Consider the following 19,149-nt stretch of genomic DNA (forward strand, 5'->3'; position numbering starts at 1 on the left):
GTTCCGACAAGCCAGAAAATCCATCACAATCCTGTACGTGCCCTCATTCTACGTGCTGCAGGCTCTTAAACCAACGACCATTGATATTTCCATGTCATACCATCCAACACTATCCGTTTCTCTCTAGCGTGAAAGATATATCCGAGTATAGAGTGAGCATGATGAATGCATGTGGAAGCATGATCTAGAAAGTTTCATTTTAGAAGATGACAGCGATGAGCATGCCAGCGATGCCAAGTGCGGCACCAGGAGCAAGCACCTTAGCTGCTGCGCTGGCAGTGACACCCGGAGTGCCAGTAGGAGTGCTCTCGTCGGACTCTTCAGCAGAGGAAGGATACGTGTCTGTGGCAGTGCCAGAGATAACGGACTCGTACCCGGTCTCGGAGTCAGTCACAACGACAGCGGTGTCAGAGACGGAGGATCCGTAAGCGGCAGTGCTGGTCTGGACGCCGGACACATTGGTGACACTGTCAACAGCAGAAGGGGAAGGGTTCTCGACACCGACGGAGTCGGTAGGGCCAGGGTTGGTTTCCTGCTCGCCGGAGGAAGAACCAGGTCCAGAGACGTAGCTGGGCCCGGAGGCGGGAGGAATAGGGACAACAGGGACACCAGTAGACGGAGCTCCAGTCTGTCCAGCAGAAGGACCGGCCTCGGAGGAAGCAGAGGCACCCTGGGCACCGACGGAGGTAGCGGAGCTGTCAGCAGGAGGATTAGCTCCAGTGGGAGCAGGTGGAATGTCGGCGGCAGAGGAAGGATGCATCTCGGCGCTATAAGGCACTGAGGTGACTTGATTGCACTGGGTCTCGTGGGTGACAGTGCAGATGTTCATGGTAGAGACAGTAGTGCCTACCACCAGTCAGCATACGCCATAGCAAAGGAAATAGAAATGCATACCGTCAGAGATTGTATAACCAGAATCAGTCACAGCAGTTTCGGTGATGGTATGAGCAGCTAGCCAAGTGTTAGTGCAAATATAATATGGCGAGGCGACTGAGGTTACGAACACAGACATGTAGCAGTCTCACCCCCAGTTGCAGCGACAGAGGCAGCACAGAAAGCTAGAATGCTGGCGACAGCCTTGAGCTTGAGAATAGCCATTGCGCAGGTGATGAGTCTGTTGATTGCCGAAGAGATTAGCAAGTGTTCTGTGAGGCGCGGTGTTGGAGAGGAGAGGAGAGAAGAGCGTGAGGTGCGTGGGTGAGAAACGCGGCGGAGGTGAAGAAGCACAAGCACAGAATGCTTTCAAGAGAGACACAGAGTTCAAATGTGGAAATAAAATGAAGACTCACAGGTTTGATAGTTGAAGATGTTGTAGTGCAAGTGGCTGAATGCAAAGGATAATGCAAGAGGGTGGTGAGGTGCACGATCGATGCAATGAAGGGAAGATGAGAGAGAGGGTGAAGAAGGGAAGAGAGAAGGGGGAAAATCAAATGACGAGAGGATTCCTTTTCTACCTCGACGCAGAGGTAAACAATAGAAGAGGCCCTTGCGTTAGGTAGGCTGCAAGTGTCAGTTCGTTGACAGTGACAGACCGCCGCAGTGATGAGCAGCTGGCGAGCTATGGTTTCAAGGGGCAACGGTTCAGCAACAATAGGGATGAATAGGTAACATCCAGGAATTAGTGCATGTAGGTAACTATGGATCCTGGTAGAATGCTAAAGCAACAGCCGTTATTTGGTGGTACCGACTCTTTGTTGCACTACGTGGTGTTGAGGCATCCCATCATGTTTCTGGTGTTTGCCCCTGAGCTGGAGGTTGAGTCACAAAGTCTCTTCATAAAGGGTTTTAACAATAGCAATGGTTGGCGGGACGAGAGTTGAACGACCGCTTCATATTATTGGTGTCATTTCTTGAGGGTTTTCTATTTGGTTACTGGATGAGTATTGTTGGATATGTTGCCAGTAGGTTTCTTGGGGACCCCATATGTTCTCAGCTGGCTAATATACACAAAATGGTTCATTTTCATACACTCATATGCATACATATACAAGTCTCCAGTGCAGCTATCAATCATCAGAAATTTACAAGTCTTCGAATCAGCTCCGCACTGTAACCCTGCCTATCGAACTGAGCCTTGGTATGAAGAACCGTCCTCTACACAATCGACCCCGGTCAACAACATTGTGCTTTACAGCTCATATCATCACTCTTGCCACTGAAATTCAAAGGCATTCATTCTCTGCTTGACTGTGCGATACTACGGGCCCTGTCCTACGTTGCAACCGCAGCGGCATCTCGCATCTCTACACACAACATAAGCCATACCTGTCTGAGATAGATTAACAATTCACATCTCCTCCCAGCAGCTTTTGCTATATTATCCTCAGTCTAGACTCACGAAATCTGCTGAACAACATAAAAGTCTCTTCGCTCAGCATGAATACCATGCTTCAACGAGACTCAGGGTAATCTCACATAGGCTGTGCTATTGTCTCTCCAACACGTGTCTGCACAGTGCACTTGTGTCGTGTCACTTGCCTGTGCTTCAGAGTGAGTACCCGATGAAGGACATGCCGTTCTCTGAGAAGAGCTATCCAAAGTACTTATATGCAACTCTGCTGGCATGGGGAGGACAGGTTGAGGTTTATCTAAGCGAAAGTGTAGGTTCTCGTGATAAAACAGTATGTCTTAGGGTCCTTTGCATCTGCCTACAACATTCTCACACTAAGACCTTGAGAGTATTAATCGCGATTGGAGTTGGTGTCAAATGAGCATTGCACCTGGCTATGCAAGTGTTTGAAAGCAACATTGTTCTACTGTGCCATTATATAAAACATTAAGGCAAGAGAATCTCCAATGTATAGGGTAATGCTTATAACGAAAAAAGGGGGAAAAAAGAGGATATAATGATGGATTCTAACCACCTTAATTGGACGAACAGGGAATCGAACCCTGGACCACTCCCAGATTGTTCGGATGAATCATGCTAAGGGAGTATTATACCACTAAACCATTCGCCCGATTGGATATTAGATGATGTCAAATCGCTGCTTATGTTCGCTGCGAGTAATTCTTGGGCAGCTATAGACTCAACTTGGTACACAAAGTTAATGATACTTCTTTTATCCTGATACTCTCATCGCAATTTGTTCTTTATGTCCTCAAATATCATATTGCGAGGTCATATTCTGCCCATCATCGTACAAAGAGGAAAGTAAATCCGCAATCCTAGCATTTGGGTATTGACCTCTCCTCTTATCAAATCCTTCCAGCCGCCTTTCAAGAGCAAGGTTTCACTTGGACACTTCGAGCTGAGATTAAAGAAGAAATGTCCCATTTAGCCTTCGAAAAGTTGTCTCAGTCGTCTGAGATGTCCGGTAGTCGATAATATCGTAGTGACCAGCACACCATAACAGACCAACATGACCAGTCGGGTTATGAGATCGGGAAGAACCATCATCAACACCCCTAAACAGAGGAAACTCATAGAAAATCCGTTTATGAGAGTTCTCAGAGGAACAATTGGAGCGACAGGTGGTCCTTGATTAACTCCGGGAACATTTGTTGTCGTCCCGTGTGATAGAGCGATGAGGTCTGACGCACCAAGGAATTGAGTTTCTTCGTCTATCAAAATCTGCCTATGGTTCAGATAAGTTCTGTAAGCTTGTACTTCGTCATTTGTCGGTGACGGTCGCTTTTGCATGTATTCCAGTGTCGACATCGCCAGTTCTGGCCCAGTTAGATAAAGTCGTGCCCGAGTCTTTGATGCACTCACTGTACTTGGAAAGAATACCGTCTATTCTTTCCATAAGATTTACCCTATCTTGATGGATCTGGTGGCCAAGCCTCCGTTCTTCTCGAGCAGACACAGGTATATGCCCCCCAAATCGTGTAGTGATAGAATCCATGCGTATTAGTTCTTCCTCGAACATCCCGAGTTGGTCTTGATAACGCAAGAGGTTACGATGAAGTAACCAGTCGAATCTTCGATATATGGGTTTCAGTTGTGGTTCAGCTCGGCCGGAGATCCTGGCTGCGATAGATGCGTATCCATCGAGAGCCTCGATTGGGAGGTTGCCATTAGGCACAGCCATTTCGTCTTGGGTTTCTGGGTAAGAGGTGTCGTATGAAGTATCGTATGAAGGCTTTTGATTGACAATAGGAGGTTCCAATGTACTGGCCGTTTGGTTCACATATGTAAATCCAGGATGGTAAGATTGCTCGATGAGTGGAAAACCCGATTGCTGAGGTGAAAAGAGGTCTTGTGATGGCGGATAGCCAGCCGGAGTATGGTTTGGTCCCCAACCAGTGTATGACATAGGACTAACAGGAGACTGAGGATAGTTGGCAGCGGCAACAGTTGTTGCATCATATGCCGAGGGCATTGCTTGACGTCCGCTGGGAGTATTCTTAAAATAGCTCGATTCTGGGGACGATGTGAAGGTGTCATGGGGGACAAAGTGTGGATCAGGCCCGGATGATGATATACTAGCAGGTCGACGTGATCCCCTGTTCTTCGCGTTTCTGGCTTCCCTTGGCATCTTGCTCCTATTGCCAGTGGGCTTAGTTACGGCTGCATCGTCGGTGGGTGTTGGCTGCGTAACGGCGGACCCGCTGACAGTTCGTTGAACGTTTGAGCGGGTGTGATCCAGTTTGGATGACGAACTAGGCGGTGTTGGATAGTGAGTAGCACCTTCACTAGGCGACTGACTGGTTGTTTCTTCATAGTCTTCAACCGTCGATTGCTGGGATACTGCTTCTTGAATGGCGCCCTCCGAAGAAGACCACGAGGGTCGGGGCCGTGTTTGTGCCCTGCCGCTCATTGTGAGCTGGCGCTGTTGATCCTGTGTGAATTGGTGTCTTGATCAATTCGCGTGGATGTGTTGATAGATAGACTGCGCGCTCGTTTAATCAGAGATTTGTTACTGCAATCTTGAGGTGTCACCCTGCGATAAAAGTGATGTTCTTCAAGCTTTCACTGAAGCATAGTCGGCATCTCAGCTGTGGCGGCCGTCTATTGAGGCTGTCATAAAGCTGAACACAGCGTTTGACAGGATTGTAGCACCCGGGAACTGACGCCAGAATCCGTGAGCAACCGTAAATATGTCAGCCCAATAGTCTAGTGAGATTTGACATGAAAGCGTGGAGAAGGTAAGACGAAGAAAAGTTCCCGATAACTTTGAATGGGGCTTTAAAATAATAGGTATCGAGAGTGAATGCGGGAGAGTCGATGAGAGTGTAAGCTTCAAGACTTCTTGAAGCTAATATATCGGCGTAAGATGACGACGCGATGATATGTCTTCTTTTCAGTCAATGCGCTCGCCTGACTGCCTTGTTTCCAGCGGCGACGGCGTGAGCAGCTGAGCCGCGGAGGCCGGCCGAGCACTTAAGCTTGCCATTGGAGTATGAAGTAGTGATGGTGGGGAGTCCGAGTGTTGGGTGGTATCAGAAGCAATGACAGTCGCATGTGAAGTGGTGTTGAGAGCAGTCATCCAACCATCCAATACAAGTAATGGCAGCCGAAGATAGCAAAAGAGGGACACTCTTTCGGCGGATACGGAATCGAACAAAGCTCACGTAGAAATAAGAGGTGGGAGATTCTTCAAACGCATTTTTTTTATTAATTGAAAAGTAGGTATTTAGATGGTTTATAGAGCAAACGTACATAACAAGAGATACAGAAACCACAGACAGACCCAAGCAATTGAGATCCTGGTCTTTGGGGCACGTGATCAGAAATGATCTTTAGTTCTGTACGGCGGATATTCAGTTGATAGCTCCACCTGAGCTTTAAAAAGATCATCCAATGATCGCTTCAAGATCCCCCTCAAAAGACCAATTGAGTTGGGGTAACTATTGTTTTGAGGCCGTTCTAATTGTATGCATATGATCAGCCTTATTTGAACGGCCAAATCATAGTGCATTCCGCCATAACCCTCCGTTACGCCCCTCCAACCAAAACACCACCACTCCAAGCAAAGTCGAAAACTTGGTGTCTTGGTTGATATCACTATGTCAGGCCACACACGGGCTTAAGTGAATTCCGAAAAGCCTTGTCCTGCAGATATATGGCCAATACCTTGTACCTCTTCTCACCATGTCACGAATATCAACGTCCATCCTCAGCAGGTATCTGTTGACAGGACAAATACCCCGTCAAGGATGTATCAGTGCGTGTCATGTATCCAGACACACATCGCTGCCATCAGCAGCCATAAGCATCACCAATATGACAAGGCGGTTGCATGCTTCTCCTGAAGTTATCACACCAGCTCCCGAGCAGCCAGTCCCTTTACGGAAACAGCTCAAGGACGAAGCCAAGAAGGCCAAGAAGCAAGGCAAAAAGAAGCCAAAGGGTGATTCTCAAACTGTCGATGGTTGGGAATTGACCGTTGGTATCGAGATTCACGCTCAATTGAACACCGCCCGCAAGTTATTCTCGCCAGCTGTCACGTCCTTCAACGATGAACCCAATAGCCATGTCGCTCTTTTCGATATTGCCATGCCAGGAAGCCAGCCCTTGTTCCAAACGGAAACTTTAATTCCCGCTTTGCGTGCAGCCTTGGCTCTGAACTGTGAAGTCCAGGAGATCAGTCGATTCGACCGAAAACACTATTTCTGGTGGGACCAGCCCTCTGGATACCAAATCACTCAGTACTATGAGCCCTTCGCCAAGAATGGGCATATCACTCTTCTGGCTCGAGATGGAATTTCTCCTCAAGACGGCGAAAGTGTGACGATCGGAATCAAGCAGGTTCAGCTCGAGCAGGATACTGCCAAGACGCTCGCTCAAGCTGACAAGGTTCAGTGGCTCGACTTCAACCGTGTAGGTGTTCCTCTTATTGAGATTATTACCGAGCCTGAACTTCATCACCCTCGCACTGCTGCCGTTCTTGTGAGAAAGATTCAGATGTTATTGAATGCCGTGGATGCCTGCGTATCGGGTATGGAAACAGGAGGTCTGCGAGCTGATGTCAACGTTTCTGTTCGAAGAACCGATGGATCCAACCTATCTCTCGGCACAAGAACCGAGATAAAGAACCTGAGTACCATCAAAGCGGTTGAAGACGCAATTATTGCAGAACGTGACCGTCAAATTCGCGAGTTAGAAGCCGGGCGCTCTATTCCCAGTGAAACTCGCGGTTGGTCTATTGGGTCTACTGAAACACGGCGGCTACGTGGAAAAGAGGGCGAAGTTGATTATCGATATATGCCAGACCCTGATATCGCGCCTCTTGTCATTGGAAACGACCTGATAGACCACTTGCGTCAGTCACTGGCTGTCACTCCTGATTCGGAGCTGGATACTCTGATTGCCCGATTTGGCCTTACGGCCAAGGATGCGTTGTCTCTGATTAACCTAGAGAATGGTTCACGTGTCCAATACTACTATAAGGTCCTTCACTCCATCCAGGACAAGCTTTCGGAAGATTTTAGCCAGGCCGAGATGCCCGAGTTCAAGAGCTATTCTGCTCTGGTGGGTAACTGGATCATCCACGAACTTGGCCGCCTGACTACCTACAAGGCTGGCCCACTTGCAATCCGAGATCTGACGTTCACACCAGAAGGCGATTGCGAGCAAGTTCCTGACTCAGACCTGTCACAGCTTCTTTATCATCTGATACGCAAACAAATCACGGGCAAAGTTGCCAAGGAACTTCTCTTTGCCATCTATCTAAAGGAGATAGAAGGTGGAGTCACCCAAGCAATTGCAGAGAATGATTTGTGGTTCAAGGAGATTCCTGAAGAGGAATATGAGCAGTTGGCTGATGAGGCCATGGAAGGAGAGCACAAGATCTTACAGGAGTTCGCTAGCTCTGAGACATTTCCTCAGGGCAAGCTCATGTTCCTTGTGGGAAAGATGATGCGACTCGGACCTACTGAGCGCATTGTTCCTGCAAATGCTGAACGTGTCATGAGGGCAAAGGTTGAGGGTCTTCGTAATCCGTGATTCAACCAAAGCCAGAAGAATGTAACATTGATCAATAACGCAGTTCTTCTCCCGTCACCTGAAGTGTTCACCTAAGAACATCGTACCACCGTATCCTTGATTGACGGTGGCTTTTAGCCCACGACTAAAGATAGTTTACCAGTCCAACAATGAGGCTTTGGCCGGGCATCACTGGTGTCACCAATGGTTCTCTTGCGCGCTGAAGCACAAGGTAACAAACACGGATCAGTCGATACAAGTTACGGCACAGTACCTAGAATAAATCTCTCCTTCTATTCTTCTAAAGCATCCTCAAAATCAAGTTTGGTTATGACAAACTCTGGTGCATCTACGACAAAGCTTGTTCCTCAGAACCGACAAACTCATGGCTACTATAATTCTAGCAGACATTACAGTTCCTGCTCATGAGGACAGAGATGTCCCACGAACTTGGCAATCCAGCCATAGTTCGACATTTAAAACAGTTGTCCATAGCGACCGAGACAGCGAAAGCGGTGTCATGACAGAGACAGTGTGGGAGACGATGAATCCATATTCGAGTGATCCAGATGGTACACCTAATACTATACCACCAGTTTCTTCAACAACTATTACAGCGACACCTGTCGCTACTACAAACAATTATACTACATATTCAACTGCGACTCCTGCCGGCAACCAGAGCTCAGGTTCTGGAGCTTCAACATTACACCACCCTAGTGGTCTATCAGATGGAGCTACAGCTGCTATAGTAATCGGTGTTCTCTTTGGTTTAGCCATTACAGCCTTGGCAACTTGGCTCTTGGTTCGAAAGTTACGAAGACGCTCACGAGTGACCCAAGTCACTCCTCCGCAGACCCCAATCTACAGTCCTTCACCACCGAGTTCCCCATTACCAACACCTCCGCCTCTAACAGAATCGGGTAACGACCGGATTTCGAGCCTAGAGGATTCCTGGGTCAGTTATGGCGACCGTGTCCGATCACCTACACCTCAGCCCGCAGTGGCGGAGGTAAGAAGCTTTACTCGAGCGTGGCAGAAGCCACGGGTATATACCGTCAGCAGAGGCCGTATGACTGGGGTGCATGGCTCAGAAGACTCAGAGTCTCCGCCAAGTCCCGACGATGATACGTCACCTATCTCACCTCTGTCTCGAGCAAGTTCTTTCCAGGCTGATCGACGTGTTGTAAGCCCTGTATCTTTGGTTTCGAGATTCAGCACAATGTCAAATAGGACTGATCAGAGTCGGGAGCGGGCAGAAAGCCAGAGGAAAGCGTTCTAATAAAGACTTTATGCCTTGATTCTTAGAGAGACCTCCTGCTTAATAGGGGCTGGCTTAATTTCGGTGTTTCTGAATGAGAGTGAGACGACGAGATCTTGTGCTACGGCTTTGTCGCTTACGGATGTGAGATGGGTCCGAATGTGTTTAGCTATTTATTTGCGTTATAGATAAGACTGGGGAGGGCCAACGCAATTTAATTATGCTTGAGATTAATCAAAGCTGTCTCAACTTTGGATCATGTTTCAATGTCCATTTTTGGTATACCCAAGACGAAGGGAACAGTGCAAAGTAGTCGGTATTATGTGGTTGTAGAGAGTGGCAAGGTAGATGTTAAGTTTGAATCACCTCTAAGCGTTATTTCTTTGACCAGACCTCTTTCACAATGTAAAGATTTCTTCAAAGGTCGATTATTTGAAAGCTACCTCAGTAACAATATCGAAAGACTCCAGACTCCTTGCGTGCTGACACACGACAATGCTCCAAAACAGAACGAAAGAAAAGGACCGCAGCAAAGCAAGGTATGTTCTCACCAACCCCATGTTGCCTCATCCTCTAAGTCCACTCCTGCTGCTTTCACACTTTTCCATCATGTCCATGACTAGGACCATGGCCTTGAGCTGCCTGCAGCACTTCATTGTCATACTTTCCAGGCTGGAAAGCATAATTCAAGTTCTCTCTGTCCTTCAAAAACATATCAACTCTTTCATCCTTGGACCTGCCCGCCGCAATTGTATTACGACGGGCCACCTGCTGCCCGATGGCGAGGTTGGACTGGTTCTTCATTTCCACGAGATCGGCGCCGTATTGGTCTGCTCTACTCATCTGAGCAAAAGCGCCTATCATGCACATAACAACAACGAGAGTGGCAAAAAGGCCATTGGACATGTATAAAGGATCCTTCACTCTGCCATCACGGGCATCGTACCATCGTTCCCAGTCTTCCCATGTAGCATTATGTGCGGCAGATCCGGCTCTATGACGCCAGGCACGATCGGCACTGCGGACAGTTTCGTTGAGTGTCTGAGGCCGACCACCAGTCCATCCTACACCATGAACATCATAGAGTTGACGTTTAGAGGGATCGCTAAGGAGGTCGTTGGCAGCAACAATAAGGCGATACCTTTCTAAGCGGACCTTATGTGTTATGTTATCGGTATTGAGAGCATGGCTGTGTCGGTCGGGGTGGTAGACTTTGACAAGCTGATAGAATCGATGCTTGGTATATGGAGCGTCATTCTTCATAGCGAAGATCTCGTAGGGAGAAGGATACGAAGTTTTAGGCCACTCAGGTACTTCATTACCTTGACCGCTGTTTACTGTAGCATATCGTCTATGCCCGTCTATTGAGAAAGTCGTTGCCGGTGCGTGGCTAAATCGAACCCCTCCAGATGACGTTATGGATCGGATAGGCGTTAGACTCGACACGGCGGGAAAGACATTGCAGGAACTGAGAAAAATGGCAGATTTGTTCAGCGGCATGACGAGTTTGTTGAGTGGCACAAGCCCAGAGACATTGAAATCATGTTCAGCACCACGAGCTGTGAGGTTTTGGATATCGCGGACTGAGCATGTTAGAGCAGGAAACGATAGCTACAAAAGATGGAGGTTTAAGTGGCGAATGAGCATGCGCATCATCCGAACCCGCAGGTATTCCGTTCCCCACAATCACAGACTGAGGTGGCAGGGATTATCTAATGCAGCCGGAATGGTCACGAGACCAGATCCATGTTTCTTCACCGAGATGTTCACCACGGTGAAGACTGTCTCTAAAGCATCCCTGCTTCGATCTGCCGACGTCCCGAGATACCCTTGCATTCGACGACAGATTCGTTCACATTATCCGTTCGGGTTACCACTGTATTTCCTTCCAATCGCTGCCGGCTAAAATCAGTCAGTCAAAAGCAACTCCAGCCGACGATCAATTCGAAGTAAAGCAATTCATCCAGCAACCAACACTGCCGGCGTATCCGACTCTTGAAGTATTGAAATACTGTCTCCCATCGAGATGAAAGGCTGATTACCCTGAATCATTCGGCAATTAGTTGAATGTAACCGAACTTCCATTTGAGCGCTACCGAGGATATTATCAACTTGTAACAGGATATAAGCGCGGGAATAATAAATCATCATGCACACCATGTCATCAGAGGCGCTGCGCTAAGTCGGGAGCCTCGATCTGGACAAGATTCACGTTTCTCTCGTGTTAGTTAATTCCGTTTATGCTTCTCCTCATCTGAGTCAGAGCCCGACTCCGCGATTTGGGGTAAATGGCAAGATGATGTTCGTCACATATGGGGAAGACCCGTCGAGAGATCAACCAGACACACGGTACCTGGGGACGGCATTTCCTATGTCTGTGAGCCAATGAAACCAACAGCAGTATGAACATGACTCTTGATAGCCTCGTTTTTACCACGTTGCGAGCTGAAGTTGGTGGAGTTCGCTAACGGAATTCTTCCGGCCGCCATGACAATCACTCCACTTATCAGCGACATAATTCGGCCGTCATCTCCACCGTAAGCTTTTCTCTGCCTTACTAATGCTTCTAGGGTGTTTTCTCGTGGGAATAACTCCGACGTGCAGCTCCCCTGCTGGTTCGTGTTGAGGCTCAGTACTAGCTGAGCCAGGATTGATCCTTCCGGCTTGGCCTGAGCCTCAACGTTGGTCTTAAACACTTCCCAGCTTCGCAGACGAGTTATTCTTGAAGTATCGATTTCACTTCTGATGAAGACCCTGGCCAAAATGAACGGCACAATGCTTAGTGGTTTCCATGATATGATTTGAAATCTCCGCGGGTATGGATACTTGACTCGAACCTGGCCAACCATTGCCACACAATTCTCATCACCAACCTTATGACGATTGGATTATACCCTGGACACTGGCTCCGCTTCGTCTGAATCACCCCCAAGCGCAGTCTACAGCATGGTATATCCGCGTGCCGACATATCCAGCGTTTCCCGGGATAATAGGCCCTGCAAAGGTTCCGTCACACCATGTTGGGAACCTCCACATTGGTTACTGGGTCTATTCTCCACGCCCATCCTTGATCCTCGGCCCTTTGGTGATGTTCTTGCTCAAGGACTGTTAGTGTCGTGGGTCGTTGAGCTCGGAAGATGGGACATGTTCCAATGAGCTTGACTATTACATTGGACTATCAGTTCTCAGCCTGTTGCTGATCCTACCAATGTGACCTTTGGAACTTGCCGTTCCCACACTCCAAGAGCCCGATGGAGTCGAATGTCCGTTCGTTCGTCATCTCAAAGTTGAGTTTGGGGTAGATCTCGTACCCAAGTACGAACGATGGGGGATATAAAGCTATGTCTTGGACCCTATATGCGTTGACCAGATCTTTCTCCAGGTTATTCTCCAGAAGTCTATCCCGAATCCTTCTACATAAGCTTGTTTCTGTTGTGTTAAGTGACCAGCATATCACTACTCATTTTCCATAAGTCTTAGTTCAATACTCAGACGAGATGTCTTCAGGCACTCCTCCCTCCCACGGGGCAACGACCCCTACGCAGTACACAGATAAGGAGGAAGGCCACTACCATTGCAATCATCCCAACCATTACTATGAGGAACGAAATAGGAACGTTCAGAAGCCTCACCAGTCCATGGTGTCGCAGGTGTATAACCCTTCGTTCTTTAAGGTTGCCAATCCTGGTCCATTGGGGTTGATCAGTTTCGCCTTGACTACCTTTGTCCTCGGCCTCTACCAGTGCGGTGCTGGGTAAGTTATTCCCATATCCTTTGGTCATGGTTTTAAATGCTAACCCTGTGTTACAGTCTCCCTGGATCAAACCCCTTCGGCGGTGTCGGCCCTGACCAAGCCATCTTTGGTCTGGCTGTCTTCTTCGGTGGCATTGCCCAACTTTTTGCCGGCCTTATGGAGTTCCGCGTCGGTAATACCTTTGGTACTACCGTCCATTGTTCCTATGGTGCCTTCTGGCTTGCATTCGCCATGTTCTTCGTTCCTGATCTGGGTATCAAGGACGCATACAAGGGCGACGACCGCGCTTACAGCTTTGCATTGGGCATCTTCCTGATTCTGTGGTGCTTCCTCACTCTCATATTCTTTGTGGCCGCTCTCAAGACCAACATTGCCATCCTCATTGTTCTCGGTTTCTTGTTCCTCGCTTTCCTCTTCCTCAGCTTGGCTCAGTTTCTGCAAACCACTCACCCTACTGCTGCTATTCGTATCAACAAGACTGGAGGTGCATTCTCATGTATCTGTGCCTTCGCAGCCTTCTATGCAGGTGCGGCTGGTATTATGACGGAGGATACAACATGGGTTCGCTTCCCTCTTGGCGAAATCGATGTCCAGCCCAAGAAGACAAACATTGCATAAGCACATACGCTTCTAATATTAGGATGGAAAGCAAATGGCGGTAGTTTGCAACGTTGTTTCATAATGCACCGTGGAATAAGAATGAATAAATATGTTTAATGCCCGAACAATATGGAGATAATATGGAGACGAATAAGACATGATAACAGACACACAGCATTCGAAAATTGATGACGTCAGGTTTCACTTGCCTGAGACAAGCGTCACGTACAGACATTAGGTCGTTATTTTCAGTTGTGGTATGATCACATTAAAAAAAAAAGCCAATGTGACCATGCCATAGTTGTGGTGGGTTTAGCACAAGATGAATGTGTAAATTGATTTCTTAATGCATGAAATTTGCTCCTTTAGTGTTATGATGCATGCCTTGTAATCGTACAACAGACCAATATGAGGTCTGAATTTCCATTATATCCCATCTCAGTCATGACAAGTTTGAGCTTTGCTTACAACTTGCCCTTAACTTCCTCAGCTGCACCCTTCACCTTGCCCTTGGCCTGCTCAGCAGCGCCCTTGGCTTCACCCTTGAGCTCCTGAGCCTTGCCAGCAGCCTCTCCTCGAAGCTCTTGTGCCTTTCCGGTGGCGCTGCCACCAGTCACATCCTGGGCAACATCCTTGGCCTTCGAGGCAGCGTTTTCTGAACATCCTTATTAGCAATTGAACATCTTGAGCCAGTTGATAGTTGAAGACTAACCGCCAGCCTCAATGCCGTCGACGATCTTGTCGCTCACAACACGATCAACCTTCTTGGCAGTGTCCTTGACAGCATCTGTGGCAGTTCGCTGCAAAGCAAAGCTCGTGGTGAATGTTCGAGGAGCCTGGAAGGCGATGACGCGAGGTGCAAGGGCGACACGGCGGATGACGTTCTCTGTGAGGAAAGACATGATGATGGCTGCTGGTGTTTTGTTGTGGGAGAATTGAATTGGGATCTTTTATGTTGTGAGGTAAAGAAAAGAGTCAATTGATGAAATTGAGAAAGAATAGATTGAGCTTTTTCGAAAGGAGAAAGAGAGACACGGGAAGCTCTTGTAACTTTATGTTATGACGACGGGACCTTGTCATAGCTGCATGATGTCACTCGCGGGGAAAGAACTCCCTGCTACGGCGCGACCAAACAAGCACGTGAAAGAAAAAGGAGAGGTAATGATGACGCAGTGAGGCTTGAAATAAACGGGGAGAAAGTGCTGAGCTTAGAACGAGCTTGTCCTCTTTTCACGTTTTGTGTTCAATCTCATCATCGAAAGAACCCGCGGTCGATCGCTGAAGAAGGTTTGGGAGCTCATGTGGGGAAGCAGGGAAGGTGCGTTTACATAAAAAGGGCTGATGTTAGTGTAGTGGAAGGTGCCATCAGATCTACCACAAGTTTGTGAACAAGATCAATGTAACAACTTTTAAACTCAGCTAATAAATTGACCTCGAAGTGTCAATATAGTCGTGACCTTGAAACAGCAAGCAAAAGCAAAAGTACCTATTCAAATAGCTGCAAAACACATTATTAATTACCCTAAGCCTGTCCGTCGCTTTTAGAACCGAAGGCTCAAGTTTTTGTAATCTTTCTTTGCGTCACAGTTGCCCTTGGCCGTATTCATTATTCAACAGATTTGGCTTCATATCGCTTGAAGCTCATGTGCTTTCATATCTAAATCGGAATCCAATCTAGTACATTAACATAACAGATTTTTCAATGATCATCAGCCGTCGTCATCATGAAAAAAAGAATAAAACTTCATAAATCATCATTTCGTTGTGCCTTTGACGTCTCTTTCAGCACTGATACCTTCTCGCGATGCTGCTTTAGGCTCTGGCTCTATTGCTTCGCACTCAATATCCCGGCCATCGTGATTCGGATCTGCCAACTGCACAGTAGCAGCTTGTCGAATCATAAAACCCTCATCTCTGGCTCTTGGCTCCGGTTCGTCGCATTTCTCGTCGGTTTCATTATCATCTTCAATGACTTCATCTGCAGATGTCCCCACGCGACCGTTTATAACGTTGTCGATACGTAGCCTAGGTGGACCCGAGTTGAGTCTCATACCATTCTTGGGCGGCCCAGCTGCATACGGAGTCAGCTAAATAGCAGCTCGAACATGTTTCTTGCATACTTACAAAGCAGGAGGTCGAACAACTTGACAATAACCGGTCCCCAGACGGTAACAGCGATGATCTATAGAATACCATGAGATAAATGAACTGATCAGGGGATGGAAACTTACCTGGCCATACGACCACCTATTAGCAGCAAAACTCTCGGCATTGATGACTTTCGTTAGAGAGATCATGTACAAGATGTTGATGACGAGATATGCGACTTCAAGGATACGCCAGAACCAAATCTTGATAAAAAGTCCTCTTTTCTGCTTCCCCCAGCGAGGCCAGCGACCAAGACGGTACGAACCAATCTGAACATGTTTAGTGAGATGATGCTTGCGAAGTGTCCACGCCAGCTGATCAGCTACCAAGGCGATGATGGCAATGGTGTCGAGAATAAGAAACGTCATTTTATACAACAAGGGATGGGGAAAGAAGCTGAAGGACTGTCCGTCAATACCTTGAGTTGCGGCGCAATATGTTCGTGGACTTGGGTTGAAACCACATGCTTCTATCTCATTCTGGCTCTTGAACAAAGCGAACGCGTCTTTGAAATAGATCTTTTGCGACGTTGCGACGATGGCGAGGAGATACTCCATGAAGAAGCCCAAAAATGTGTGCCAGTTGCGAATGCCCTCATGATGCAGACAAACCTGGACAAGAAACATTGGTAGTATGCCGTTCTGAGAAACATGAAATGCAATGGCAGCATTGACAACGATCTCGCCCCAAAAGGTACCCTCTTGAGAGTTTACAACAATGGCAAGAATCGATGCAATCTGAACAGCAAAGACAAACCAGCACTGAGCCTCTTGAAACTCGACTAAGGTGGTTGCAATCGCAATGCTCGTGCGCGACAGGCCACCAGAGTCACGCCAGATCATGCTCTCAATTCGGGTCAGACTGCGCTTCAGGCGATAGGGCTTGGGTTCCGATTTGCGACGACTGGTATCTTGCGTAATAGTGACCCAGAGAGTGAAGCCTTTGAGTAGCAGATACAAGGATGCAGCGAAGCATACTTGGAGAACATAGGAGATGAGAACCTGAAGCCCATGTCAGTGTCTAGAGAACTCAACAAATGCCAGTCGGACCTACTCCCGGTCCAAAGATATCTGGGTTGACCTCGGCTGGCAACTCTGGACAAAACTCGTCCAGGGCCTCGAAAATCTCCTCAGGGGTTGAGGTATCATAGGAGAGGCGGTCAATTGTCCGGTTGCAAGGTTTGCTCAGACCATCGTTGTCACAAGAGTCTTGAGCGCAAGCGATGAGAGATCTGAGAACAGGTCGACCGTCAAACTCTGACAAAGTTCCAGATCCCATGATTGCGCTAGCATTGCGCTCAGTCTCTTGGCTGACATAGTAAGATTTCGCATCCTGAGTCCAGTGCGCGGCCGCAGCCAAGGCAGCGCAATTGTAGAACGTCTCCAACGAGCTGAAGAAGAGACTGGAATTGTTGCAGGCGCGTGTGCAGTCAGTTCTACCATCGACCTGGCACCCAGAACTGAAGAGAGTTATTTCCTGGTTCCCATCGAGACTTGTGGCGAAAAGCTCTTTGAAAGTGAGTCCCGAGTTAACATCATCAGAGCCAGAGCCGAGACCGGCGATGTCAACAAACGGGAAGAAATCGGAGGTTCCTTCGATGGAATTGCGAATGAGAATAGTGAGAGGTGTACTTGAGGCTGTGGGTGATGGTGCAGACGAGGTGAGAGTTGTGGAAGTCGACAATGATTGCAGAATGGAGGCTGATGCCATCGTGGAGATGTCTCTTGGTGAGACGTAGTGTATCCTCCACGAGCTCAATTAAGAATGTCCCTCCATGGTCTTTGTTTGATCTTATGGCTACACTACCCGTTGTGCCAAATAGTAGGGAAGAAAGAGAAGATCAACAGAAATCGGAGGAGGCTGAAGATCCAATCCAATGGGTCTAGTTCGTCGCTGACTGGGATCTGGGCTCGCTACTGTAATTAGTCTATATGCCATTCGTTGTCTTGGCACGTTTCCCCAGAATGGAAGTTTAGAGAAGCTTGTTTGGTGGCGAAGTTGGGCTTTGTTTTCCTGGTTTTCAAGATTAAAACAGAGGTGACAATGTGCAATTTCTATCATCGTGTTGGAAAGATTGAAGGTAACTGTAAGCTGACCAGACATAACAGCTTCTTTAGATCGTCTTATTGTCGACCGCCATCCTGTCAATTGTATGTGGAACTTGGACCAAGTCATCATCTTCACCAAACATGTTTCGTCGATAGTAACAACCCTATATCCTCCTCACTGGGGTTACATACACGAATATTAAACTTCGAAAGGCAAGGGTGTATATAACCGTGTGAAGTTGAATTAACCATAAATCTACGGATGCTTCTCTTAAAATTCCGTCCTTGTCTTATCGGTTATCGGCTTAACATTTATGAACCGACACCAACCGATGCACGTCATTCCTCGGCTCGCAATGCCGTGTCTCAGATACCTTAAGGTAATATACAAAGCTCAACTTCCCATCACCAATACTAACCCAACGATCACCAATTGATCCGCCCACAATGGCCCCTCGTCTCTCTCAGCCCGTAGTGACCTTTCGTCTTCTCAGACGTTACTACTCCTCTGCCACCGAACCTCTCATCCGCGTAACGAACCTCCCCGCGCCAAACACCGGCCATATTCGCATTCTTGAGCTTAACCGCCCGTCTGCACGAAATGCCATTTCAAGGGCTCTTCTAGCAAATCTTCGCGCCGAGATCGATGCTTTGCATAGTCAATATGGGCCCAATGGCGAAGAACTGCCACTGCAGAAGCGTTTTGGTGGTGCAGCTGGTGTAGATGAGAAGGGTCCTACTAGAGCTGTTGTGCTGGCTAGTGCTGTCGATACATCGTTTTGCGCTGGCGCGGATCTCAAGGAGCGTAAGGGCATGAGCCAGGGAGAGTCAGTATTCCTTATATCAAATATCAATGTGCTATACTAATCATCGGGCACAGAACTGCTGAATTTCTCACAAATCTCCGCAACACCCTTACATCTCTATCCAACCTTCCCATCCCTACGATCTCGGCCATCTCCTCAGTCGCACTCGGTGGCGGTCTTGAGCTCGCTCTCTCCACACACTTTCGCGTTCTGAGTTCCAATGCAACTGTCGGTCTTCCTGAAACCCGCCTAGGCATCATCCCTGGCGCCGGTGGCACCCACCGTCTTCCCGCTCTTATCGGCCTCTCCCGCGCTCGTGATTTGATCCTGACCGGCCGTCGCGTTGGAGCTCCTGAGGCGTACTTTCTAGGTATCGCTGATCGGCTTGTTGAGATCGTACCCGAGGATGAGCGTGATGGGTCAGACGTTCTTGGCGAGGCCAGAAAAGCAGCGTTGAGTGAAGCTGTGAGACTTGCGCAGGAGATCTGCGAAGGAGGACCGATAGGTGTGAGGGCTGCTCTACAGGCTGTAGCATGGGCAAGGGAAGAGGTTGAGAACAAGATGTATGAGCGGGTCGTTAATACCGAGGATAGAAACGAAGCCCTTAAGGCTTTCCAGGAGAGGAGGAAGCCTATTTTCACCGGCCGATAAGGAATTTTAAA

The 19,149-nt window shown here is 48.0% G+C and overlaps 10 protein-coding genes, besides 1 other annotated feature; 4 read left to right on the forward strand and 6 right to left on the reverse strand.

Moving 5' to 3' along the window:
• Window positions 1–199: 199 nt before the first annotated feature.
• FFUJ_13270 (uncharacterized protein) lies at window positions 200–1,098 on the reverse strand (the record flags this gene model as incomplete). XM_023575936.1 has 3 exons in its annotated part: window positions 200–846; window positions 895–951; window positions 1,005–1,098. 3 exons carry the CDS (start codon window positions 1,096–1,098, stop codon window positions 200–202), a joined length of 798 nt encoding a protein of 265 aa, XP_023429168.1.
• A 1,772-nt stretch (window positions 1,099–2,870) lies between these two features.
• Window positions 2,871–2,960, reverse strand: a tRNA (tRNA-Ala).
• A 317-nt stretch (window positions 2,961–3,277) lies between these two features.
• On the reverse strand, window positions 3,278–4,763 carry FFUJ_14912 (uncharacterized protein; the record flags this gene model as incomplete). XM_023575937.1 has 2 exons in its annotated part: window positions 3,278–3,669; window positions 3,716–4,763. The coding sequence occupies 2 exons, from the start codon at window positions 4,761–4,763 to the stop codon at window positions 3,278–3,280; spliced, it is 1,440 nt and encodes a 479-aa protein (XP_023429586.1).
• A 1,406-nt stretch (window positions 4,764–6,169) lies between these two features.
• Window positions 6,170–7,891, forward strand: FFUJ_13271 (related to PET112-required to maintain rho+ mitochondrial DNA; the record flags this gene model as incomplete). The annotated part of the gene is made up of 1 exon (XM_023575938.1): window positions 6,170–7,891. One exon carries the CDS (start codon window positions 6,170–6,172, stop codon window positions 7,889–7,891), a length of 1,722 nt encoding a protein of 573 aa, XP_023429169.1.
• Window positions 7,892–8,255: 364 nt separating this feature from the next.
• FFUJ_13272 (uncharacterized protein) lies at window positions 8,256–9,152 on the forward strand (the record flags this gene model as incomplete). The annotated part of the gene is made up of 1 exon (XM_023575939.1): window positions 8,256–9,152. The coding sequence occupies one exon, from the start codon at window positions 8,256–8,258 to the stop codon at window positions 9,150–9,152; it is 897 nt and encodes a 298-aa protein (XP_023429170.1).
• Window positions 9,153–9,725: 573 nt separating this feature from the next.
• FFUJ_13273 (uncharacterized protein) lies at window positions 9,726–10,631 on the reverse strand (the record flags this gene model as incomplete). Its single annotated transcript, XM_023575941.1, has 1 exon — window positions 9,726–10,631. One exon carries the CDS (start codon window positions 10,629–10,631, stop codon window positions 9,726–9,728), a length of 906 nt encoding a protein of 301 aa, XP_023429171.1.
• An 869-nt stretch (window positions 10,632–11,500) lies between these two features.
• FFUJ_13274 (uncharacterized protein) lies at window positions 11,501–11,980 on the reverse strand (the record flags this gene model as incomplete). Its single annotated transcript, XM_023575942.1, has 1 exon — window positions 11,501–11,980. One exon carries the CDS (start codon window positions 11,978–11,980, stop codon window positions 11,501–11,503), a length of 480 nt encoding a protein of 159 aa, XP_023429172.1.
• Window positions 11,981–12,628: 648 nt separating this feature from the next.
• FFUJ_13275 (related to Y.lipolytica GPR1 protein and Fun34p) lies at window positions 12,629–13,503 on the forward strand (the record flags this gene model as incomplete). XM_023575943.1 has 2 exons in its annotated part: window positions 12,629–12,885; window positions 12,942–13,503. The coding sequence occupies 2 exons, from the start codon at window positions 12,629–12,631 to the stop codon at window positions 13,501–13,503; spliced, it is 819 nt and encodes a 272-aa protein (XP_023429173.1).
• A 446-nt stretch (window positions 13,504–13,949) lies between these two features.
• On the reverse strand, window positions 13,950–14,387 carry FFUJ_13276 (uncharacterized protein; the record flags this gene model as incomplete). XM_023575944.1 has 2 exons in its annotated part: window positions 13,950–14,140; window positions 14,198–14,387. The coding sequence occupies 2 exons, from the start codon at window positions 14,385–14,387 to the stop codon at window positions 13,950–13,952; spliced, it is 381 nt and encodes a 126-aa protein (XP_023429174.1).
• An 852-nt stretch (window positions 14,388–15,239) lies between these two features.
• On the reverse strand, window positions 15,240–17,343 carry FFUJ_13277 (uncharacterized protein; the record flags this gene model as incomplete). XM_023575945.1 has 4 exons in its annotated part: window positions 15,240–15,556; window positions 15,610–15,667; window positions 15,717–16,634; window positions 16,687–17,343. 4 exons carry the CDS (start codon window positions 17,341–17,343, stop codon window positions 15,240–15,242), a joined length of 1,950 nt encoding a protein of 649 aa, XP_023429175.1.
• Window positions 17,344–18,128: 785 nt separating this feature from the next.
• On the forward strand, window positions 18,129–19,138 carry FFUJ_13278 (enoyl-CoA hydratase-like protein; the record flags this gene model as incomplete). XM_023575946.1 has 2 exons in its annotated part: window positions 18,129–18,508; window positions 18,562–19,138. The coding sequence occupies 2 exons, from the start codon at window positions 18,129–18,131 to the stop codon at window positions 19,136–19,138; spliced, it is 957 nt and encodes a 318-aa protein (XP_023429176.1).
• Between the last annotated feature and the right edge of the window lie 11 nt (window positions 19,139–19,149).

This window comes from Fusarium fujikuroi, chromosome FFUJ_chr04, assembly GCF_900079805.1.
Source record: "Fusarium fujikuroi IMI 58289 draft genome, chromosome FFUJ_chr04".
NCBI lineage: Eukaryota > Fungi > Ascomycota > Sordariomycetes > Hypocreales > Nectriaceae > Fusarium > Fusarium fujikuroi.